Here is a 24732-nt window from a genome sequence, read left to right on the forward strand (position 1 = left end):
TTACCGTTTTTACTGATGTCCAACTCCCTCAGGTTTACAAGGCTGGCTATGGTGGTTGGCAGGTTTGACAGGTCATTGTCAGGTATGCTCAGTTTACGGAGAGCCTGACAGTTAAATAGTTGCTATGGAGAGAGAGGGGCAGAACAGAAACAAGTTATACTGGTGTTATATCAATCTCTTAGCCTGCGGTGTTGAAAAAGTCTAGACTTTGTGAGATTTCATGCACTGTTTCAATAAGGCCGGTCTCTAATGATCCTGCTGTGCTGTTGTTAAATGTGAAACATGAGAGAAACGCTGAGGTAACGTCTTTTTCAATGTTCTGACACGTTTCCCCTTCACTGTAAGAGCAGCAACTCTCAGTTGAGTAACCTTGTAGGACAACATTAGTAGTCCACAGCTCTATATGAAGGGAGGGAGAGAGCCACATCAGTCCTCCCCAGAGAGAGAGAGAGAGAGAGAGAGAGATGGAGCATAGAGAGGGAGAGAGCCACATCAGTCCTCCTCAGAGAGATGGAGCATAGAGGAGGGAGGGAGAGAGACATCAGTCCTCCTCAGAGAGAGAGAGGGAGAGAGAGAGAGAGAGAGAGAGAGAGAGAGAGAGGGAGAGAGAGAGAGAGATGGAGCATAGAGTAGGGAGGGAGAGCCACATCAGTCCTCCTCAGAGAGAGCGAGGCAGAGGGAAAGAGAGATATGTAGCATAGAGGAGGGAGGGAGAGAGAGACATCAGTCCTCCTCAGAGAGAGTGAGGGAGAGAGAAAGAGAGAGATGGAGCATAGAGGGAGGGAGGGAGGGAGGGAGGGAGGGAGGGAGGGAGGGAGGGAGGGAGGGAGGGAGGGAGGGAGGGAGGGAGGGAGGGAGGGAGGGAGGGAGGGAGGGAGGGAGGGAGGGAGGGAGGGACACATCAGACCTCAGAGAGAGCGAGGGAGAGAGAGAGATGGAGCATAAAGGAGGAAGGGAGAGAGAGAGAGAAAGCATAGAGGGAGGGAGGTTGAAAACGGTGCTATGCAGAGTTAGTGTGCATGCGCATCATGCCATATGCAGTATGTTTGAGATAACAATTTAATAATTACCATTCTGTGTAACATGAATAATGAAGATCAATATTTACATTCATAAATGTACAGAATTTGTTTTAACAAAGCCAGCCAATACAGTATCAACAAGCGCTTCCTCCCATCTCTGTAGTCAAATCCTTTCTCCATGTAAAATATAGATTAGAGCAGTTGATTCCTTTCTAAATGTAGAGCAGAGACTAGAGAGGGACAAGTTCTAAGGGCCTACATCCCAAATGGAACCGTATTCCCTATACAGTCCACTACCTTTGACCAGGGCCCATCGGGAAGCATAGGGAAGAGGATGCCATTTGAGACAGTCAGGGAGACATTACAGTCCAGTAAGGACATTACTGTAACACGCCCATTATGAGAGGCCATTACTCTTTAAGAGCTATAATAGCCAGAGGGGGAGTATCTACATCAATGGAGACTGGAGAGGATCAGGACAGCCAGCGTTGTCCAGTCTTGCCCAAGGCATCACTTACATAAAAGACCACACACTTTGGATCTATCAATGCCTGGTTCTTATGCAACCCTGTGAGGCACCACACTGGCTCTGAAGTCTCTTCACAAAGACCCTGAACAAACCTCACTGAGATCCATAACTTAACGTATCTAATTGGGAGTTGGTTGATGAACACAATACACTGTCAAATGTATTAAACAAATAATAATTCATTAATTCCACAGAACCTCGGAAGGATATCACTGTACACATTCAGACAATTAATTGTTGAAATTCATGAATGTTGTATTGAACTTCATTGAATGTTAAAATTGTATTGAATGCTATGATGTATTCATCCAGGAGTTTCCATTTCAAATGAAGACACTATTGTCATAACATCTAGACTGTAATAGATCTCCTTTGAAAGTTAGAATGAAACCTACATTCACTGAGTGTATTGTTTTCTATTCAGTGTGAAGGTTAGATAAAAGTCAGCAAGTCCATTGAGTGGGGGCTTCAGGCACAGAGCACACGCTACATCGCTCTATGAGAAACTGAAGAGTTTATTTCCAAAACGCTACAGTATATCCACAAATTTTTCACACTTGTACTTTTTTGTCAGAATTTGCTTCATGTATGTGCAAAATATTACTGATCTCAGATTTGTTACTCATATATTTGAACTGTGTGTATAAAATGTTCTTTTTTTCCCTCAAACTCTATATCTCCATTGTTTAGCAGGAATTAACTTTGTATACTTGTCTGTGATATGTGGATGTCTCAGATAGCTATCTTAAGATGAATGCACTTACTGTAACTCACTCTGGGTAAGATTACTAAAAATGACTTAAATGTCAAATGTACACTACTGTTCAAAAGTTTGGGGTCACTTAGAAATGTCCATGTTTTTGAAAGAAAAGCAAAACAATTTGTCCATTAAAATAAATACAGTGTAGCCAATGTTGTAAATGACTATTGCAGCTGGAAACTGCAGAATTTTTATGGAATATCTACGTATATACAGTACAGAGGCCCATTATCAGCAACCATCACTCCTGTATTTCAATGGCAAGTTGTGTTAGTTAATCAAAGTTTATAATTTTAAAAGGCTAAATGATCATTAGAAAACAATTTTGCAATTATGTTAGCACTATTGAAAACTGTTGTTCTGATTAAAGAAGCAATACAATTGGCCTTCTTTAGACCAGTTGAGTATCTGGAGCATCAGCATTTGTGGGTTCGATTACAGGCTCAAAATAGCCAGAAACAAAGAACTTTCTTCTGAAACTCATCAGTCTATTCTTGTTCTGAGAAATGAAGGATATTCCATGCGAGAAATTGCCAAGAAACTGAACATCTAGTACAACGCTGTGTACTACTCCCTTCACAGACAGAGCAAACTGGCCCTAACCAGAATAGAAAGAGGAGTGGGAAGCCCCGGTACACAACTGAGCAAGAGGACAAGTACATTAGAGTGTCTAGTTTGAGAAACAGATGCCTCACAAGTCCTCAACTGGCAGCTTCATTAAAAAGTACCCACAAAACACCAATCTCAACTTCAACAGTGAAGAGGTGACTCCAGGATGCTGGCCTGAGGTCACAAATGTATCATTTGTACAGTTCTTTATTAAAATAAATGTAGTTATTTGCTACATTTGACCGTGTAAAACCTAGCAGTACTACTTATTTCTCTGAGAGCGAGTCAAACATATAGCGTTTTAAAAAAAACATGATTATTTGTCTCACTGAAATGAAACCATCAAGTGAAAGATTTCAAACAACTACATGTCTGTCATTGAAAGGAAGAAAACACTTTCATAAATTCAAAAAATAAAAGTACATTTTACACCTTTTCTGAAAATATAGTGTATTGGAAAGTGCTCTCTCATTGACTGGGAGCTGTCCATGGTGCTTATTCATAACCAACCCCCTTCCCTCCTGACCACATAGCTTCTTTCTCCCTCTCTCCCTCTCTGAATGTTTTTCTCTCTGCTTTATTAACAGCTCATCTACAGACAGGAAGAACATTACGCCACTCTTTGGTCTGTGGGGGTTTGGTTGGCTTGGCAACGCATTTAGACAATCAACACTGAGCGCCAAATGAAGAGAGAGAGTGCATAGAGCTGAGATAATGTTGACATCGATCAGTATGCCATGCTTTGTAATGTTGGGAAATGGTCTGAACTATGACTTTACAGAGTCCCTTTTATACACTTCACCCATTTCATCCCACAGCCCAGCCCCAGCCCTCAGGACCCAGTCCCAGCTCTCAGACCCAAGCCTCAGTCCCAGGCCCAAGCCCCATCAGAACCCACCTTGGGCAGCTCCTCAATCTGGTTGGCGTCCAGGTAGAGCTCCTCCAGCGTGCGCTCGAAGCTGAAGATCTCCTTGGGCACCTGCTGCAGACTGCAGTGGGAGTAGTCCAGCACTGAGATGACCTCTTCCTCACCCCGGAAGCACCGGCATGGCACCAGGCGCCCAATGATCTTCCTCTTAGTTGTCATCTCCAGACACTGCACTGTAGTGGGGGAGGGGGAGGGGAGACAAAGGAGAGAGAGATAAGTGAGACAACATAAACTAGCTGAGCGTTCCTCTGACCCACTCTGCTTTAAATAATCTCACCATTGCTTGGCCCTTGTATCGCCAGCCTCCTGATAAGGTCAGGACAGTACCGCAGAAGACTAAATGGAATTAGCCGCAGCCATGCTAAACCACACTTGTCAAACTGGCTCTTAATTGTCTCCGATAAAGTTAAGTGCAATTAGCCAACCTTAGTCAAAGCCCCCATTCACACTGTTACACGGCACAGTAATACCAGCCTACCTCACTGCCAGTCCCACACACTCCTAATTCACCAATGTGAAGTATAGAGTAATTTCACACACATAAAAATGTCATATTCTGCTCTTGACAACAACTCCTATAGCTATATTTCTTGAGCAAATGAGATTTACTGGGGAACGTCAATGGTAGATATCAGGGCTCATAACATAGTCTCTAACTAATAAATATTGATAGACTACCTGCACATCCCCACTGGGCCAACTAACACTGTGAGGAACATGTTTGTGTGAAGACAATTTACACTAAATAATTAGCTGCTCTGCCGCATATTCCTCTCTCTTGGAGGTTGTATAAGAGGGGTCTTGTAAAAAGAAGTCAATCATTCCCCCAAGATAATGAAAGTTCTGATTAAGTAGTGGTAAAAATGTGAATGTACCCTTGTGATAATAAAACGTATTTCTATCATACTCAACCCTGTGAAGCGCATTCAATGCAGCCATTGTTCAGCCTCTGCTGATAACTTAGGCCCATAGTAGTCACAGCATCACAAACGCAGGGAAATCAAATTAACAAGACACTTGTTCATCCTTTTACTTTTTCCGGTTTTATTAATTGTAAATACCACATTAAATACCACAAAAATACCAAGACACAGCAATTATCTTGTAAAGCTGTTATTGCCCCAAAACATTGGGATGCTCTTTGTAACTACAAGTAGTCTGTGAATTACCCTGTCCCTGTACAAATCAAGTGTTTACTGTAACTGGGCTCTGACTGTAAACCTTACAAAGTTGTGTCTTTTGTCAGCAGGGTAGGTTGAGACCAGGGGCAGCTGGGTGATGATTCACAGCCTCCACCAGCCAGCAGCAACTCCACAGCCAACAGGCTGGGGCCCACCACTCATCTTTGTTTTCCACCCAAACACACAACAAAAACAGACACGGCACAGGCAGAACAACCTGTTTTCCAGAAGCCACATTCTCCATCTAATAGTCTTTGTATTGTTCTGTAGTCTCATTGTAAAGGAGACAAACAACCTTGTTTCAATCGGAGTGCCTTGTAAAGATCCTCTCTTCCAGATGCAGTAGGGCAGAGCAGAGAGATGAATGACATTTCAGCTTGGGAGACATAAATCCTGTATGGAGCCGGGCTCTCAGGAGTACATATCAGACAAGGTCACAGTGAAATCCCTCCATCATCTCCCCACTCCTACTTCCAGGAACAAAGCAGCAACTGCAGTTCCCTCTCCTGTCCTCTGCTCAACAACACAGCATCAGGGGTCACACCCACAGAGAGGTCAGAGAGGTGTCAGCAGCCAATCAAGACGCAGGGAAGAGGCTGTCTGAGCAGCAAATCTATTAAGCCAGTGATATAGCACAAAATACACTTAGAAATACACAGCAGCTTCATGTGTCTCCTAATCAGAGCCTTTGAGTGGGATCCCTGCTCTAATGACTATGGCTGTATAGCTTACAGAGGGGCTCTCATAGAAGTATAATAGTGACTATATAGGGCCTCTTCACACAGATCAGACCTGCAGGACTCTAGGCTCAGCTGCCTCTGTACGTGACAATTCCCAATGGGGCGAGAGAATCTGAAGTCAAATGTCTACTGATGATCTGGTGCTTCTGTCCCCAACCAACGAGGGCCTACAGCAGCACCTAGATCTTCTGCAAAGACGGTCAGACCTGGGCCCTGACTGTAAACCTCAGTAAGACAAAAATAATGGTGTTACAAAAAAAAAAGACCCAGTTGCCAGAAATACCAGAAATACAAAATTCCATCTAGACACCGTTGCCCTAGAACACACAAAAATTATACATACCTCAGCCAATTGTCAGCGACACAGGTAAGTTCCACAAAGCTGTGAACAATCTGAGAGAAAAGGCAAGAAGGGCCTTCTACGCCATTAAAAGGAACATAACATTTTACATACCAATTAGGATCTGGCTAAAAATACTTGAATCAGTTATAGAATCCATTGCCCTTTATGGTTGTGAGGTCTGGTGTCCTCTCACCAACCAAGAATTCTCAAAATGCGACAAACACCAAACTGAGACTCTGAATGCAGAATTCTGCAAAAAAATATCCTCCGTGTACAACGTACAACACCAAATAATGCATGCAGAGCAGAATTAGGCCAATACCAGTTAATTATCAAAATCCAGAAAAGAGACGTTAAATTCTACAACCACCTAAAAGGAAGCGATTCGCAAACCTTCCATAACAAAGCCATCACCAACACCGAGAGAACCTGGAGAAGAGTCCCCTAAGCAAGCTGGTCCTGGGGCTCTGTTCACAAACAGACCTCATAGAGCCCCAGGACAGCAACACAATTAGACCCAACCAAATCATGAGAAAACAAAAAGATAATTACTTGACACATTGAAAAGAATTAACAGAAAAACTGAGCAAACTAGAATGCTATTTGGCACTAAACAGAGAGTACACAGTGGCAGAATACCTGACCACTGTGACGGATCCAAAATTAAGGAAAGTTTTGACAATGTACAGACTCAGTGAGCATAGGCTTGCTATTGAGAGCGGCCGCCGTAGGCAGACCTGGCTCTCAAAAGAAGACAGGCTATGCGCACACTGCCCACAAAACCTCCTGCCAAATGTATGACCATATTAGGGACACATATTTCCCTCAGATTACACAGACACACAAAGAATTTGAAAACCAGTGAAGAACAAACACCATTGTAAATACAACCCATATTTATGTTGATTTGTTGCACATTGTTAAAACACTGTAAAAAACCACAATATGACATATTCCTTTTGAACTTTTGTGAGCTTAATGTTTACGGTTCATTTAATATTGTTTATTTCACTTTTGTTTATTATCTATTTCACTTGCTTTGGCAATGGAAACATATATGTTTCCCATGCCAATAAATCCCTTTGAATTTAATTTAGAGATAGGGGGCTGAAGACAGGCAGCAGAGAGAAAGCAGAAGCAGTATCAGCCAGACAAGATAAGGCTATTTTATCTCCACACTAGTATATAAAGCAGGTTGATAAAGCCACAAACATTTTACACACTTGATCCCCAGTAATAAGGCCCATTGAGGTGTGGTATATGGCCAATATACCACGGCTAAGAGCTGTTCTTAACACGATGCAACGCGGAGTGCCTGGACACAGCCCTTAGCCATGGCATATTGGCCAAATATCACAAACCCCCGAGGTGCCTTATTGCTATTATAAACTGGTTACCAACATAATTAGAGGAGTACAAATAAATGTGTTGTCATACCCATGGTATACCACGGCTCTCAGACAAACAGCATTCAGGGCTCGAACCACCCAATTTATAATTGAAAATGTATCACTTGTTGAATTGTATGCAGCTGATTAAGCTTCTATTAAGAATATCATTTTGTACACAGTACAATGTGTATTATTCTATTCTACCCAGTCTTGCCAAGTGTCAAAAGAGAAAAAGAAGAAGTGATAAATAAAAGCATTAAAGTATCTTGTGTTATTACAAGTGATTTCTGCTCAGGGTGCTATGGAAACCACATGACAGAGGACCAGATTCTGCAAAGGTGAGGATTGAGGACACCTGCTCAGCTCCATCTCCATCTCTCTCTCAGTTCTATGGGAACATCTCTGCTGGTTAGATTTAGTTTGCCAGGCAAGTCAATCCAAATGTCTCTAAAGTGAGGCCTAACTCTAGAGTATAATACACTAAATAACTAAACTAAGGCATGTGGACACCTGCTCGTCGAACATCTCATTCCAAAATCATTGGCATTAATATGGAGTCAGTTCTCCCTTTGCTGCTATAACAGCCTCCACTCTTCTGGGAAGGTTTTCCACTAGATGTTGGAACATTGCTGCAGGGACTTGCTAATGCTCTTGTGACTGAATGGAAGCGAGGTCAGGCACTGATTAGGCCTGGCTGTCAGTCGGCGTTCCCAATACGTTCCAAAGGTGTTCGATGGGGTTGAGGTCAGGGCTCTGTGCAGGCCAGTCAAGTTCTTCCATACTGATCTCATCAAACCATTTCTGTATGGACCTTGCTTTGTGCTGGGGGGCATTGTTGTCCTGAAAGAGGAAAAGCCATTCCCAAAACTGTTGTCACAAAGTTGGAAGCACAGAATAGTCTAGAATGTCATTATATGCTGTAGAGCTAAGATTTCCCTTCACTGGAACTAAGGGGCCTAGTCCTACCATGAAAACAGCCCCAGACCATTATTCCTCCTCCACCAACTATACAGGTGGCACTATGCAATGGGGGAGGTAGCGTTCTCCTGACAATTGTCCATCGGCCTTGCGCTGAAGTTGCTTCCAGAAGCAGTTTGGGACTTGGTAGTGAGTGCTGCAACCAAGGAGAGATTTTTACTCACTCGGCGGTCCCGCTCTGTGAGGCCTACCACTTCACAGCTGAAATTTGACGAACTGACTTGTTGGAAAGGTGGCATCCTATGACGGTGTCATGTTGAAAGTCCGTGAGCTCTTCAGTAAGGCCATTCTACTGCCAATGTTAGTCTATGGAGATTGCATGGCCGTGTGCTTGATTTTATACACCTGTCAGCAACTGGTGTGGCTGAAATAGCCAAATCCACTAATTTGAAGGGGTGTCTCAATACCTTTGTATATATAATGTATCTAGAGTCGATTGACCTACAGTCGTTTTGCCCCTGAACAAGGCAGTTAACCCAGTGTTCCTAGGCCGTCAATGAAAATAAGAATTTGTTCTTAACTGACAGGCCTAGTTAAATAAAGGTATTAATAAATAAAATAAAAAAATTGGATGTGTCTCAATCCACCGCATTCGCCAATGTAGCATTTCCGCATCTGCGGTGAAGGGTGGAAGACCTAGAGCGGTGTTTGTCAGACAATGAGACATACAGAAAACCGGTCTTCTCACGAAAACGCCTGTAGCATCTGAACGGTTGTAAACCAACAAAATATAGTAAACGATGGTGGTCTCTGTTTTGCTCTATGACCCCCACAAGTGTCACAGGACTCGTCTGATAGTAACCGTTAACAGTTTAAAAAAAATTGAGGTATGAAGGTAGTTGTGTGCCTACCCAGAAAAAGGGATTAAATATGTGCAAATATATATATTTCCTAAGCTTTCTTATATATCCTAGATATAGGCCAAACACTTCAAAACCTATTTTTTGACTGTACTGTCATTGATGACTGTTATTCAATGCGTTTCTCTGGGCTATAGTAGTAAAGGCGAAATTCAATATCTTATTAAATATTTTGAATATACAGTACAAGTTAAAGGTTTGGACATGTGACAGGTTAAAGGAAATATTCATAGCCTGTTATACATTAACCAGTTGAGTCTATGGGGGCGCTATTTCATTATTGGATAAAAAAACGTGCCCGTTTTAAGCGCAATATTTTGTCACGAAAATATGCTCGACTATGCCTATAATTGACAGCTTTGGAAAGAAGACACTCTGACGTTTCCAAAACTGCAAAGATATTGTCTGTGAGTGCAACATAACTGATGTTACAGGCGAAACCCAGACAAAATTCCAACCAGGAAGTGCCGCATTTTTTGAAACCGCCTCATGCCAATGACTCCTTATATGGCTGTGAATGAGCTACGAATGAGCTTATGTTTTCCACGTTTTCCCCAAGGTGTCTACAGCATTGTGACATCTTTTTAGGCATTTCCCTTGAAGAATGGCTGTAAGGGACCATATATGGCATGTGGTCGGTCACATGGTGTCTCCCGCAGAAAACCTTGCGTAAAATACTGAGGTAGCCATTTTTCCAATCGCTTCTTATGAGAAACCATCTGCCTCGACGGATATATTAATCAAATATATTTGTTAAAAACACCTTGAGGACGGATCCTAAACAAGGTTTGCCGTGTTTCTGTCGATATTATGTAGCTAATTTTGAAAAAAGTTTGGCGTTATAGTTGTAGCATTTTTCGGTCAATTTCTCAGCCAAGCATGGTGAAGAAACGGGAGCTTTTTCGCCTACAAAAATAATATTTTTGGAAAAAAGGACCATTTGCTATCTAACTAGTCTCCTGAGTGAAAGCATCCATTCTTCAAAAGGTAAATTATTTAATTTGGTTGCTTTTCTTATTTTTGTGAAAATGTTGCCTGCTGCCAGCAGAGCCTAGCATAGCATTATGCCATGATAAACTTACACAAATGCTTGTCTAGCGTTGGCTGTAACACATATTTTGAAAATCTGAGATGACAGTGTTGTTAACCTCTTGAACCTCTGGGGGCAGTATTTCATTTTTGGATGAAAAACGTTCCCGTTTTAAACAAGATATTTTGTCACGAAAAGATGCTCGACTATGCCTATAATTGACAGCTTTGGAAAGAAAACACTCTGACGTTTCCAAAACTGTAAAGATATTATCTGTGAGTGCCACAGAACTAATGCTACAGGCGAAACCAAGATGAAATTTCATACAGGAAGTGAGCCAGATTTTTGAGGCGCTGTGTTCCAATGTCTCCTTATATGGCTGTGAATGCGCAAGGAGAGAGCCTACACTTTGTCGTTTCCCCAAGGTGTTTGCAGCATTGTGACGTATTTGTAGGCATATCATTGGAAAATTGACCATAAGAGACTACATTTACCAGGTGTCCGCTCGGTGTCCTCCGTCGAAACTATTGCGTAATCTCCAGGTGCGCGCATTTTTCCATTTTGAACAGAGGAGGAACCAAACTGCCACGAGTGACTTATCATCGAATAGATATGTGAAAAACACCTTGAGGATTGATGCTAAACAACGTTTGCCATGTTTCTGTCGATATTATGGAGTTAATTTGGAAAAAAGTTTGCGTTTTGAGGACTGAATTTTCGTTTTTTTTTGGTAGCCAAATGTGATGTACAAAACGGAGCTATTTCTAATACACAAAGAATCTTTTTGGAAAAACTGAGCATCTGCTATCTAACTGAGAGTATCCTCATTGAAAACATCAGAAGTTCTTCAAAGGTAAATTATTTTATTTGAAGGCTTTTATGTTTTTGTTGAAATGTTGCGTGCTGGATGCTAACGCTAATGCTAATGCTAAATGCTACGCTAGCTAGCTACTTTTACACAAATGATTGTTTTCCTATGGTTGAGAAGCATATTTTGAAAATCTGAGATGACAGTGTTGTTTACAAAAGGCTAAGCTTGAGAGATGGCATATTTATTTCATTTCATTTGCGATTTTCATGAATAGTTAACGTTGCGTTATGGTAATGAGCTTGAGGCTATAATTACACTCCCGGATACGTTTTTTTTTCTTAGCCAAACGTGATGAACAAAACGGAGCGATTTCTCCTACACAAATAATATTTTTGGAAAAACTGAACATTTGCTATCTAACTGAGAGTCTCCTCATTGAAAACATCCGAAGTTCTTCAAAGGTAAATCATTTTATTTGAATGCTTTTCTTGTTTTTGTGAAAATGTTGCCTGCTGAATGCTAGGCGTAATGCTATGCTAGCTATCAATACTCTTACACAAATGCTTGTGTAGCTATGGTTGAAAAGCATTTTTTTTAAATCTGAGATGACAGTGTTGTTAACAAAAGGCTAAGCTTGTGTTTGAATATATTTATTTCATTTCATTTGCGATTTTCATGAATAGGAAAAGTTTCTAGGGGTATTTATGTCCGTTGCGTTATGCTAATGCATTTGAGGCTATGATTACGCTCCCGGATACGGGTTTGTTCGTCGCAATAAGTTAATAAGATATTTTGCTGTGTTATTTGTATAATGGTTTTTCTGTAGTTTTGTAATGTGTAACTTTTGTAAAATGATTGCACTAAAAGTTTAATTGAGAAAACAACACCGTATCACTCTCGTGATTATTTCTCCCCTGTTTTCAGGGGCGTAACATTTTTGGAGGCTCCGCTGAGATTGCTGCTCAGATGTCCAGTTTCCACATCCTGGTCACTGAATTCCGAGCCAGCTAAATCCCCACATAACAACTCAGGCAGGCTGCAATGAGGAAAGTGTTGCTGTTCGAGGGAAGCTGGAAGTTAGTGGTTAAGTACGTGTCAACGGAGGCCATTGATCGACCATCAGAGACAGTAAGGACCATCTAATTCAGAATCAACTCCTGCACAGTAAAAGTTCCTCCTGTTCTGTCAACATGACAAGCGCCTTGGAAGAACTACAAGAAGAGGTAGTAGGAGAATTACACACCCTGACTAAAGACAAGTTACTAGAGATATGTGATTTCCTTGAAATATCAGGCGAACAGAGAAGAGATGTTAAAAACAAATCCCGCATATCATTAATGACTCACATAATGATGTTCCTTGAAAGAGAGGAAGTTGCAGAGTTAGAAGATGTCGGCATGTCGGAATTGTTGCTACTTAAAGACGAAATGACAGAGATGATCAGTGGCATAGATAACAAAACAGGGCAAATTGACCATGATATTGAACCAGCCGGAACACATCACAGAATAGAGGAACTGAGAACTGTAACCCCACAACAAGGGGTGGGAACTGAGCAGATTACTGTAGCCAAAGCCAGTGATTCTCTGCGTCAGCCCCAACCCCATGCCAATCTTCAGGGAAGCGTGCCGCTCTCACCCAATGCACAGCTCAGCCTTGCCCATCAGATCGAGAATGGACATAACAGAGGCTATCCTGAGGTAGAAATAGTAGACGCAGTAGTCAGGGCTATTTCTCCAGGCTCACAGCTACTTGGAAGGTAAACCCCAGCTAACTCTTCCCACACTTAGATGTATCCTGTGTTCCCACTTCCAAGAGAAGAGTGCAACAGAGCTTTACAAACAGCTAGCTTCAGAAGCACAGCATAGCAAGGAGACCCCTCAAAGCTTCCTGATGCGCGTCTTAGATTTGAGGCAGAAAGTACTGTTTGCATCCCAGGAGTCAGAATCAGGGCTTAAGTATGACCCTGCTCTAGTCCAGAGCATGTGTATACACATAGTCCTTACGGGTCTCCAGAGTGACAGTATCAGGATAGACATGCAGCCTCTCCTGCTAGAGAGCGAAACATCAGTTGAGGTTTTGTTAGAGAAGCTTAACATTGCTTGTGCTAATGAGATAGAAAGACGAAACAAAAAGCGGTTTAATGCCCCACAGCCTGCTACAACTGTAAGTGTAGTCCAGTTAGAAGATACGCCATCTGCAAAGTGTCCTGTGAAGGATGTCAAAGCTAAGATACCCGCAGAACTGTTAACAGGGTTGGCTGAACTTAAGACAGGTGTAGCTTCTCTAAAGGGTCTCAGTGCAGAGATTGCTCAGATTAAGGAGACATTACAGCAGCCTGTTTCAGTCACCACCTTGTGCCTATGCCCCACCCCCAGTTAGGAGGCCAGATAGGGACCCCCAGCCACCTGTTTCCCAGCAGCAGTATTACAGCAACTACAGTCGGTCCCAAGCACCTGACCCTGCGCAGCATCAATATGCACCTAACCGGTATACCAACCGCTCTGCTCAAGCTCCAAGGAGGTGTTTTGTCTGCCAGCAGGCCAGAACAGATGCACGCTGCACACACTGCTTCCGATGTGGGAGTGGAGAACATTTTCAAGCTGGATGTAAAATCCGGGGAGACAGACCATCAAGGGAGGCCCCTTTAAACGGAAACAGGTTACCGCTGAGGGACGAGAGCTAACCGTAGCTACCAGAAAGTCCCAGAAATGTGCAAATTGTGCCAGAGAAGATTAATTTGAGAACCTGAAACAATGTTCATCATGTAAAGAGACACTGTACTGTTCCAAAGTATGTCAAAACCAGCATTGGACTAAACATAAGGAAAAATGCACTCACCTCAAAATTGAGTCAGGAAAGATGTTTTTCCAGTTATCCTGCTTGATGTCTCTAACCCCACTGACCACGACATTGCCCTGCTAGGACGCACAATAATTGCTACAATACAAACCATTATGACTGTGTTACCTGCCCAAGTCTTTGAAAAAACTGTCACCCCAGCCACAGTGAATCACACCAGCGTTCGAACCCCATGTACTGCTACTGAACAGTGGGATCCACCAGTAGGTTTAACTCACCTAACCGAAGAGCAGAGAGAGGTTGTTAGGCAAATGCTTAGAGAAGAGTGTCACTCCTTCTCCAGATCAGACAATGACATTGGCTGCATTGAACAATTGAAAATGACTATTTCTCTAAAGGACTCTGAACCAGTAAAGCGCACATACATGTCAGTGCCCAGGCCACTGTATCAGGAGACGATGAAGGGTTACCTTTATGACCTCATAGTCCAGGGCAGGGTTAGATTAAAGAGATCTGAACAGAAAGACACATCCCGACCGCCAGCCCATCCCTCGGGTCCAAGACATCATGGACAGTTTAGGTGGTAATTCCTGGTTCTCCCTCTTAGATCAGGGAAAAGCGTATCACCAGGGGTTCATCTCTGAAGAAAGCAGACCACTGACAGCATTTGTGACCCCGTGGGGACTCTATGAGTGGATACGTATGCCATTCGGCCTCATGAACGTTCCTGCAGCTTTTCAGCGGTGTATGGAGGAGTGTTTGGAAGGGCTCCGGGATAACATCTGCATTCCTTATTTGGACGACACGCTAGTTTTCAGTAAACCATTCGACAACCATGTGAATGATGTGCGAAAAGTTTTGCAGCGTCTCAGAGAGTATGGCATTAAACTCAAACCAAGTAAGTGTGATCTCTTTAAACCCCAGGTCCGTTATTTGGGCAGAATAGTGTCTGCAGAGGGCAGCCGAGTTGACCCAGCCGATTTTCAAGCAGTAAGAGCATTGAAAGAAATCAGATCAGAGACTGTGGGCCAGCTCAGAAAAATGCTTGGTTTACTCACTTACTACAGACAGTACATCAAAGACTTTTCTAGGAGTGCCAGCTGCCTGTATGACCTCTTGAAAGCAGATTCAGAGAAATGACCTGACCACCCACGGAAAACAAAGAAAGTAAGTCATGTGGCACCCTCAAACAAGCTAATCCTGTGGACTGATCAGCATCAACAGGCACTTGAACAGCTGATTGAGTGTTTGCTTCACCCAGCAGTTTTAGGTTTCCTTGATTTCACTCAGCCATTTGTTGTACACACTGATGCGTCACACCAAGGCTTGGGAGCAGTTCTTTATCAAAAGCAAGATGGGAAGCTTAGGGGCATTGCTTATGGCTCTCAAACCTTAACAGCAGCTGAGAAGAACTATCACTACCACTCGAGCAAGCTAGAATTTCTAGTTCTAAAATGGGCAATCACTGATAAGTTCCATGATTATTTGTACTATGCTCCGACCTTCACTGTATACAGTGATAACAACCCGCTCTGCTACATTCTGTCTACTGCAAAACTGAAAGCAACCACTTCCAGGTGGGTTGCAGACTTGGCTGATTTCCACTTTACAATAAAGTACAGGCCAGGCAGAGAGAATGGTGATGCAGATGCTTTGTCAAGGATACCACTGGATGTAGAGTCACTGATGAGGGAATGTTCTGAGGAGCTTCCACCAGACACCATTGCCGCCACGATACAAGCAGTTGAGGTACAGAAAGAGGCTGTTGTACCTTGGTCACTTTCAGCTGCATCTATGTCAGAATCAGCTGAAGGTGAGACAACCACTGCAACAACCAGCTCGATCCCAAAAGATGGGATAAGAGAAGCACAAGAATCTGATCCGGTCATCCGTCCTGTGCTCAATTTCAAACTGTCTGGTTCCAAACCGCCAGTTAAAGAGCAAAATAAATTCAGTCCAAAGACAAAATGCCTATTCAGAGAATGGAACAAATTGACAATAGACAGTGATGGCATTCTGTACAGAATCACTACAGCCCGCAAGCAGTTAGTTCTACCAGAGCAGTACAAAGGTAAAGTGATGGAAGAGTTGCACAATAACATGGGACACCAAAGCACTGTATCACTAGTACGTGATCGCTTTTTCTGGCCATATATGCAATCTGACATCGAGCACTATGTGACTAAAACTTGTAGCTGTGTCAAGCAGAAAAAGCCAGCTTATGAAACAAGAGCTCCTCTGAAAAACATTGTGACAACACAGCCATTTGAACTGGTATGTATAGACTTCCTTCATCTCGACAGATGCAAAGGGGGATATGAGTACATCCTCGTGATTGTTGATAATTTTACACGTTTCACTCAAGCCTACGCCACCACGTCAAAGTCAGGTAAAACTGCTGCAAATCTCATCTTCAATGACTTTGCCCTGAAGTTTGGGTTCCCGTCCCGCATCCACCATGACCAAGGGGGAGAATTTGAAAATCAGTTGTTCCATCAGTTAAAGAAACTCAGTGGCATGGTGGGGTCCAGAACAACACCCTATCACCCGATGGGAAATGGTCAAGTGGAACGCATGAACAGAACATTGTTGCAAATGTTAAAGACACTAACTGAGACACAAAAGTCAAATTGGAAGGAGTCTCTGAATAAACTGGCTTATGCCTATAACTGCACCCGTTGCGAAGTGACTGGCTATTCACCATTTTATCTTCTGTTTGGGAGATCACCCAGGCTTCCAGTTGATATGCTCTTTGGATTGTGCACAGAGGCAGGTTCCAGTAACCAGCGAGACTACGTGGAGAACTGGAAACGAGGGATGGAAGAAGCATACGTCATTGCAAATGAAAATGCTCAGAAAGCCGCTGAAAGAAGTAAGAAGTACTATGACACTAAAGTTAGGAGTTCAGTGCTACAGCCTGGCGAGCGAGTTCTGATTAAAAACCTGACACCAAGAGAAGGACCAGGAAACTTCCGTAACTATTGGGAAGATACAATTCACACAGTGGTGAGACAAATGGGTTCAGACCTGCCGATTTATGAATTGAGACCAGAAAAGGGTAGGGGACGCTGCAGGGTCCTGCACAGAAACCTGCTCATGTCCTGTGACTACTTACCTTTTGAGACACAACCAGAAATGACCAAAGTGGACAAAAGTCAGAAAACGAGGAGACACCAGCCTGCATCACAGCCTCCAGATTCTGATGAAGACAGTGGGGATGAATATGACCTTCATCATGAGCCGCTACAGGTTCCCACATCTCCTACAGTACCTGAGGAGAGGAATGCTGAACCAGCAAGAGTGGGAACACAGGCCCCCAACAGTGAAACAGACAGTCGCAGTGCCAGTCCCTGATACACAACCAGCACAGCCTCTTGTTGAAAAGCGGCTGGAGGAGACAACAACAGTTAAAGACCTGCCTGCTGAGGAGATGAACTTGCCTGCTGAAAATTTGCCTAATGATCGTCCACCAAGTGCCTTTCCTTCATTAACTGATGCTGCTGAACCTGAGGAACCAGCCTACCAGCTGCCACAAAGAGAGAGACACCCTCCAAGACGTATCACCTATGATCAGCTTGGTATCCCTTCCTGCTACAGTATCCAGCCACAGCCACAGTTGTTCCCTGTCTACTCTGCACCAGGACTGGTTCCATGGCTGCCATCACTACAGCAATGTTACTTTCAGCCACCTTACATGTATGGGCTTCAGCAAACATGAGGCTACAGAGTTGACATGTTTGACCATGGACTACTGTCTGATTTCACAGACTGTCAAAAGAGACAATTTGCATTTGCAATTTGCAACTATGCATATAGATCATTAAAATTGATGGACTGTTGATCAATAGTATGAGAAAATACTGCTTATGTTATATAGCTGGTCAACAGATATGGACTGTGAATACAACTTGTTAGTTATATTTGAACTGTGACCCTTGACCTCTGCTCAAGTACTACCTTACAGAAGAGGATTTTCTAGGTCCAGTGCATATGGACTGTTGAAGAAGACAATGTTGGTAATGTTGGGACAACATTTATTTTGTCAGGGAGAGTGTGACAGGTTAAAGGAAATATTCATAGCCTGTTATACATTAAAAAGTATTAGTAAGTTCATAGTATGTGAGGATCTTAAAACATCCAAGGTTAAAAAGATAATGCATTCAGTATTAGTTGATAGAGATTGATAATTCATATAATTGTGTTAAAGTTCAAATCCGTCAAGCGTACAAAGGGTACGAATTGTGAGAGTAATGTGTAAACGTTATATTGATTACTTTATTTTGTGGTGCCTAAAAGTGTTAATCTGTGATCTACGAAATGCTCTTAATCTATGAGCCTGAGATCGATTGCTCTGGTCTCCACCCATATTCCTGGGGAAATCGCGGTCTTTTCTCATTGCACTAAAAGTTGAATTGAGAAAACACCGTATCACTCTCGTGATTATTTCTCCCCTGTTTTCAGGTACGTTATTGATGATAAAAAATAGTAATTTAAATGTAATAACTCGCTAACATGTCAAGAGTGTTTAAGGTGTATCTTAGTAACATCTTGAGGAAATTAGAGTTAAGTTTGCAGAGAGTAATATGAGCCCTGCTCGGTTGTAGCGAAGAATAGCATCGTACTGAGAGTAGCTGCCATTTTATGTCGATTGTGAATGAACATGTGCGTTGGTTTTTTTGTTTGAATTTTACCCCTTTTTCTCACCAATTTCGTGGTATCCAATTGTTGTAGTAGCTACTATCTTGTCTCATTGCTACAACTCCCGTACGGGCTCGGGAGAGACGAAGGTTGAAAGTCATGCGTCCTCCGATACACAACCCAACCAAGCCGCACTGCTTCTTAACACAGCGCGCATCCAACCCAATGTGTCGGAGGAAACACCGTGCACCTGGCAACCTTGGTTAGCGCGCACTGCGCCCGGCCCGCCACAGGAGTCGCTGCAGTACAGCGCCCTTAACCACTGCGCCACCCGGGAGGCCACATGTGCATTGTTAATAAGATATTTTGCTGTGTTATTTGTATAATGGTTTTTCTGTTGTTTTGTAATGTGTTACTTTTGTAAAATGATTGCACTAAAAGTTGAATTGAGAAAACAACACCGTATCACTCTCGTGATTATTTCTCCCCTGTTTTCAGGGGCGTAACACACACCTACTCATTCAAGGGTTTTCTTTCTTTTTACTATTTTCTACATTGTAGAATAATAGTGAAGACATCAAAACTATGAAAAAAACACAAATGGACTCATGGAGTAACTAAAAAAAAAGTTAAACAAATCCAAATAAATGTTATATTTGAGATTCTTCAAAGTAACCACCCTTTTTTCTTGACAACAGATTTTTCACATTTTCACAACCAGTTTCATGAGCTAGTCACGTGGAAAACATTTAAATTAACAGGTGTGACTTGTTAAAAAGGTCATTTGTGGAATTTCTTACCTTGTTAATGTGTTTGAGCCAATAAGCTGTGTTGTGACAAGGTACGGGTGGTATACAGAAGATAGCTCTATTCGGTAAAAGACCAAGTCCACAACAAGAACAGCTCAAATACGCAAAGAGAAACAACAGTTCATCATTACTTTAACCTCTACAGGATCATGGGTCCCCCGCTGGACGGTTGAGCTAACGTAGGCTAATGCGATTAGCATGAGGTTGTAAGTAACAAGAACATTCCCCAGGACACAGACATATCTGATATTGGAATAAACCTAAACCCTTCTTAATCGAACTGCACTATCCAATTTACAGTAGCTATTACAGTGAAATAATACCATGCAATTGTTTGAGGAGAGTGCACAGTTATGAACTTGAAAAGTTATTAATAAACCAAATAGGCACATTTGGGCAGTCTTGATACAACATTCTGAACAGAAATGCAATGGTTCATTGGATCTGTCTAAAACTTTGCACATACAGTTGAAGTCAGAAGAATACATACACCTTAGCCAAATACATTTAAACTCCGTTTTTCACAATTCCTGACTTTTAATCCTAGCAAAGATTATGTCTTAGGCCAGTCAGGATCACCACTTTATTTTAAGAATGTGAAATGGCAGAATAATAGTAGCGAGAATAATTTCTTTCAGCTTTTATTTCTTTCATCACATTCCCAGTGGGTCAGAAGTTTACATACACTCAATTAGTATTTGGTAGTGTGTTGTTGTGTGTTAATAACATTTAGACTACAGTACCCAGCAGGCTATGCGGGCTATGCGGATGGTTAAAGAATGCCTTGCATGGCTAAACATGGAGTTTTCTAGCTGAAGTATATGTTCATTAAAAGTAGTTAAACTTATGCCCCAGTTTGTCATTATTTAAGGAACAAACATAACATGGTGTCAGATTGGTAGTCACTATGACGAGACAAAGAAAAGGAGTAACTCTGCAAATTTCCGCAACGAAAATTGAACATTCTACCACAAGTCAAGTGACGTGAGTAGTCGAAGATGCTAGCTTGCAAGAGCGAGGACAACGAGCCGCAGCAGCGAGAGTGACAGCAGCGAGAGCGAGGCTGCATTGGAATCTGTTGACGAGCAAGTTGATGAGCAACATACTGAAGTAAGAGAAATTGACACTGTTCCTGTTCTCCGTCATGGATAGGCTTAGTCCTCCTACTCCTATGCAGTTAACAGGCAATTTAGCTGACAATTGGAAACGTTTCAAGCAGAGATTCAATATCTACCTAGCAGCCAGTGGTGCAGGGGGAGATGATGACAAATTGAAAGCTTCCATTTTCTGCATGTTATTGGAGAGGATGCATTGGACATTTACAATAGCTTTCAGCAAGACGAGGCAAACTTGACATTGACTGTGCTAATGGATAAATTTGAGGAGTACTTTGTACCAAGCCAGAACGTCACGTTTGAGAGATACAAGTTTTTCTCTCATGATCAGAAACAGGGAGTCAGTTTTTACCAGTATTTGGCTGAGCTGAACACACTGAGCAAAACGTGTAAATTTGAACATCTGAAAGACTCACTAGTGAAAGACAGGATAGTCTGTGGCATACTTGATAATGGACTCAAGGAGAGATTGCTGCGTGAGCAAGATTTAACTTTGGATAAAGCAGTGAATGTGTCGAGCAGCTGAAACCACCAGAGCACAAGCTAAAGAGCTGTAATAAAAAGTGCATGCAATAAAAAGAGAGGAGCAATACACAAATTACAAAATAAAAACAAGCAAAAGAGAGAAATCAAAACACTACATGTGGAAAATGTGGATTTATCCACAAGCCAAAAAAATGCAAAGCTGAGGCTACGAAGAAAAAGGTTCACACAGTCGAGGAGATTGAAGAATTCTTTGTTGATTCTGTGGAAATATGCAGTGCCGTAAATGCTGAATGGATTGTGCCATTGACTATTATTGAAACTATAATACCATTCAAGCTTGATACTGGAGCACAGGTAAACCTGTTGTCGCTGGATGACTACAAAACACTGAAGGTGAAGAGCAAAATACACCCGGTGAAAATTAAGGTTACTGGTTATACTGGGGAGAACGTACCAGTCAAAGGTAGCTGCATAGTAACTTTACAGCACAAAGGAAAACAGTTCAGAGCACAGCTGCTGATTGTGGAAAAGAGTGTACAGCCTATTCTAGGAATCAATGCATGTGAAAAGCTCAATTTGTTGAAAAGAGTATGTAGTGACATCACAGACTGAAAATGACCAAGAATCGCTACTGGCTGAGTATGAGGATGTGTTTGAGGGTCTTGGATGTTTACCAGGAGAACACAAAATATGTACTGATGACTCCAGTTGTGCATGCATGCAGAAAAGTTCCATTTGCACTGAGGAAAAAGCTCAAAGAGGAACTCAGACGCATGGAAAAGATGGACGTCATCACAAAAATGTATGAACCGACAGACTGGGTAAGCTCTCTGGTTATTGTTGTGAAAAAGAACGGCGATCTCAGGATATGTCTAGACCTGAGAGATCTCAAAAAGGCAATCAAGAGAGAGCATTTCAAGTTGCCAACCAGAGAATAGATAATGTCGCAGTTTGCTGGAGCAAAGTGGTTCAGTAAGCTTGATGCCTCATCAGGGTTCTGGCAAATGAAGCTAGATGATACAAGCTCAAGGCTACGCACATTCAACACACCTGAGGGCAGGTACAGATTTCTTCGTCTACCATTTGGGATTCTCTCAGCGCCAGAGGTCTACCACAAGACAATCCACATGATCTTCGAGCACATTCCAGGAGTGGAGACTATGATGGATGACATCATCGTCTGGGGGTCCACAAAAGAAGAACACGATGCAAGAGTGAGACAAGTGCTGGACCTGACACAAAAACTCACCCTAAAACTAAACAAGGACAAATGCGAGTTTGGTGTGAAAACACTTAACTTCGTGGGAGACGTACTTTCAGAGGATGGAGTCAAACCAGACCCGAGGAAAACATCAGCCATCAACAACATGGAGCGCCTGAAGAACAAGGACGATGTGAGACACTTCATGGGCATGATCACCTACCTTTCAAAGTTCATACTAGAGGTTGACCGATTAATCGGAATGGCCAATTAATTAGGGCCGATTTCAAGTTTTCATAACAATCGGAAATTGGTATTTTTGGACAATGATTTGGCCGTTTTTGAATATTTTTTTACACCTTTATTTAACTAGGCAAGTCAGAAGAACACAGAAGAACACAAAGAAGACATTCTTATTTTCAATGACGGCCTAGGAACGGTGGGTTAACTGCCTTGTTCAGGGGCAGAACGACAGGTTTTTACCTTGTCAGCTCGGGGGATTCAATCTTGCAACCTTACAATTAACTAGTCCAACGCTTTAACGACCTGCCTCTCAGTGCACTCCACGAGGAGCCTGCCTGTTACGCGAATGCAGTAAGAAGCCAAGGTAAGTTGCTAGCTAGCATTAAACTTATCTTATAAAAAACAATCAATCAATCATAATCAGTAGTTAACTACACATGGTTGATGATATTACTAGTTTATCTAGCGTGTCCTGCATTGCATATACATCGATGCGGTGCGCATTCGCGGAAAAAGGACTGTCTTGCTCCAACGTGTACCTAACCATAAACATCAATGCCTTTCTTAAAATCAATACACAGAAGTATATATTTTTAAACCTGCATATTTAGCTAAAAGAAATCCAGGTTAGCAGGCAATATTAACCAGGTGAAATTGTGTCACTTCTCTTGAGATCATTGCACGCAGAGTCAGGGTATATGCGATAATAATAAACGTTTTGTTATCGAAATGATAGTTTCTGGATTCGACCATATTAATGACCAAAGGCTCGTATTTCTGTGTGTTATTATGTTAAAATTAAGTCTATGATTTGATATTTTGATAGAGCAGTCTGACTGAGCGATGGTAGGAAGCAGCAGGCTCGTAAGCATTCATTCAAACAGCACTTTCGTGCGTTTTGCCAGCAGCTCTTCACTGTGCTTCAAGCATTGCGCTGTTTATGACTTCAAGCCTATTAACTCCCGAGATTAGGCTGGTGTAACCGATGTGAAATGGCTAGCTAGTTAGCGGAGTGTGTGCTAATAGCGTTTCAAACGTCACTCGCTCTGAGACTTGGAGTAGTTGTTCCCCTTGCTCTGCATGGGTAACACTGCTTCGAGGGTGGATGTTGTTGATGCGTTTCTCGTTCAAGCCCAGGTAGGGGCGAGGAGAAGGACGGAAGCTATACTGTTATAAGAACATCAAATAGTCAAAGGTATATGGAATACAAATGGTATAGAGAGAAATAGTCCTATAAATACTATATTAACTACAACCTAAAACCTCTTACCTTGGAATATTGAAGTCTCATGTTAAAAGGAACCACCAGCTTTCATATGTTCTCATGTTCTGAGCAAGGAACTTAAACATTAGCTTTTTTACATGGCCCATATTGCACTTTTACTTTCTTCTCCAACACTTTGTTTTTGCATTATTTAAACCAAATTGAACATGTCTCATTATTTATTTGAGGCTAAAATGATTTTTATTGATGCATTATATTAAGTTAAAATAAGTGTTCATTCAGTATTGTTGTAATGGTCAATATTACAAATAAATAAATAGGCTGATTAATCAGTATCGGCTTTTTTGGTCCTCCAATAATCGGTATCGGTGTTGAAAAATCATAATCGGTCAACCTCTAGTTCATACCTCAACTGTCAGCACAGTCCGCTCCACTCAGATGTCTTCTGGAACAGAGAAAATTAATGGGAATGGTCCCATGAACAGGAAAACTGCTTCAAAAACCTAAAGAAGACCATCACAGAAGAGCCAGTGCTCAGGTTCTATGATCCAGAGAAAAGCAGAAGGATTTCTGCAGACGCGTCACAGTTTGGCAAGGTATGCACAAATAGAGAAAGAACTAGAGGCGAGCACATACGCTTGCGAAAGGTTTCACCAATACGTCTACGGACGAGACTTCGAAGTAGAAACAGACCACAAACCATTGGTGTCAATCATGTCTAAGCCACTGAATGATTGTCCAATGAGAACCCAGAGAATGTTGATCAGACTGCAAAAGTATGATGTGAAGATGATCTATACCCCGGGAAAGTTCGTGTTCGCTGCTGACACTATTTGTCGAGCAGTCGACAAGAAGAAGAGCACACAGAAAAACACAGATTCAAGCCTACGTCGACATGATTGTAGCATCACTTCCTGTGTCTTCTGAGAGAATGGAGCAGATCAAAAGAGAGACCGCAGCTGACCAAACAATGACAGAGTTGAAAGAAACAACACTGATAGGATGGCCTGCACAGAAAAACAACTGTCCAA

The 24732-nt window shown here is 42.2% G+C and overlaps 1 protein-coding gene across 5 annotated transcripts in view; it reads right to left on the reverse strand.

Annotated features, from left to right (window-relative positions):
• Nucleotides 1–24732, reverse strand: part of LOC110521548 (leucine-rich repeat-containing protein 7) — a 133619-nt gene that overhangs the window by 66745 nt on the left and 42142 nt on the right. For all 5 annotated transcript variants that reach the window (XM_036968959.1, XM_021599153.2, XM_021599155.2 and 2 more), the window contains exons 2-3: nucleotides 3819–4021; nucleotides 5–122 (exon numbers count right to left, since the gene is read on the reverse strand). In XM_036968959.1, coding sequence (XP_036824854.1) covers nucleotides 5–122; nucleotides 3819–4021 — 321 coding nt within the window. The remainder of the gene's footprint in view (nucleotides 1–4; nucleotides 123–3818; nucleotides 4022–24732) is intronic.

The sequence above is a fragment of the Oncorhynchus mykiss genome, chromosome 30, assembly GCF_013265735.2.
Source record: "Oncorhynchus mykiss isolate Arlee chromosome 30, USDA_OmykA_1.1, whole genome shotgun sequence".
NCBI lineage: Eukaryota > Metazoa > Chordata > Actinopteri > Salmoniformes > Salmonidae > Oncorhynchus > Oncorhynchus mykiss.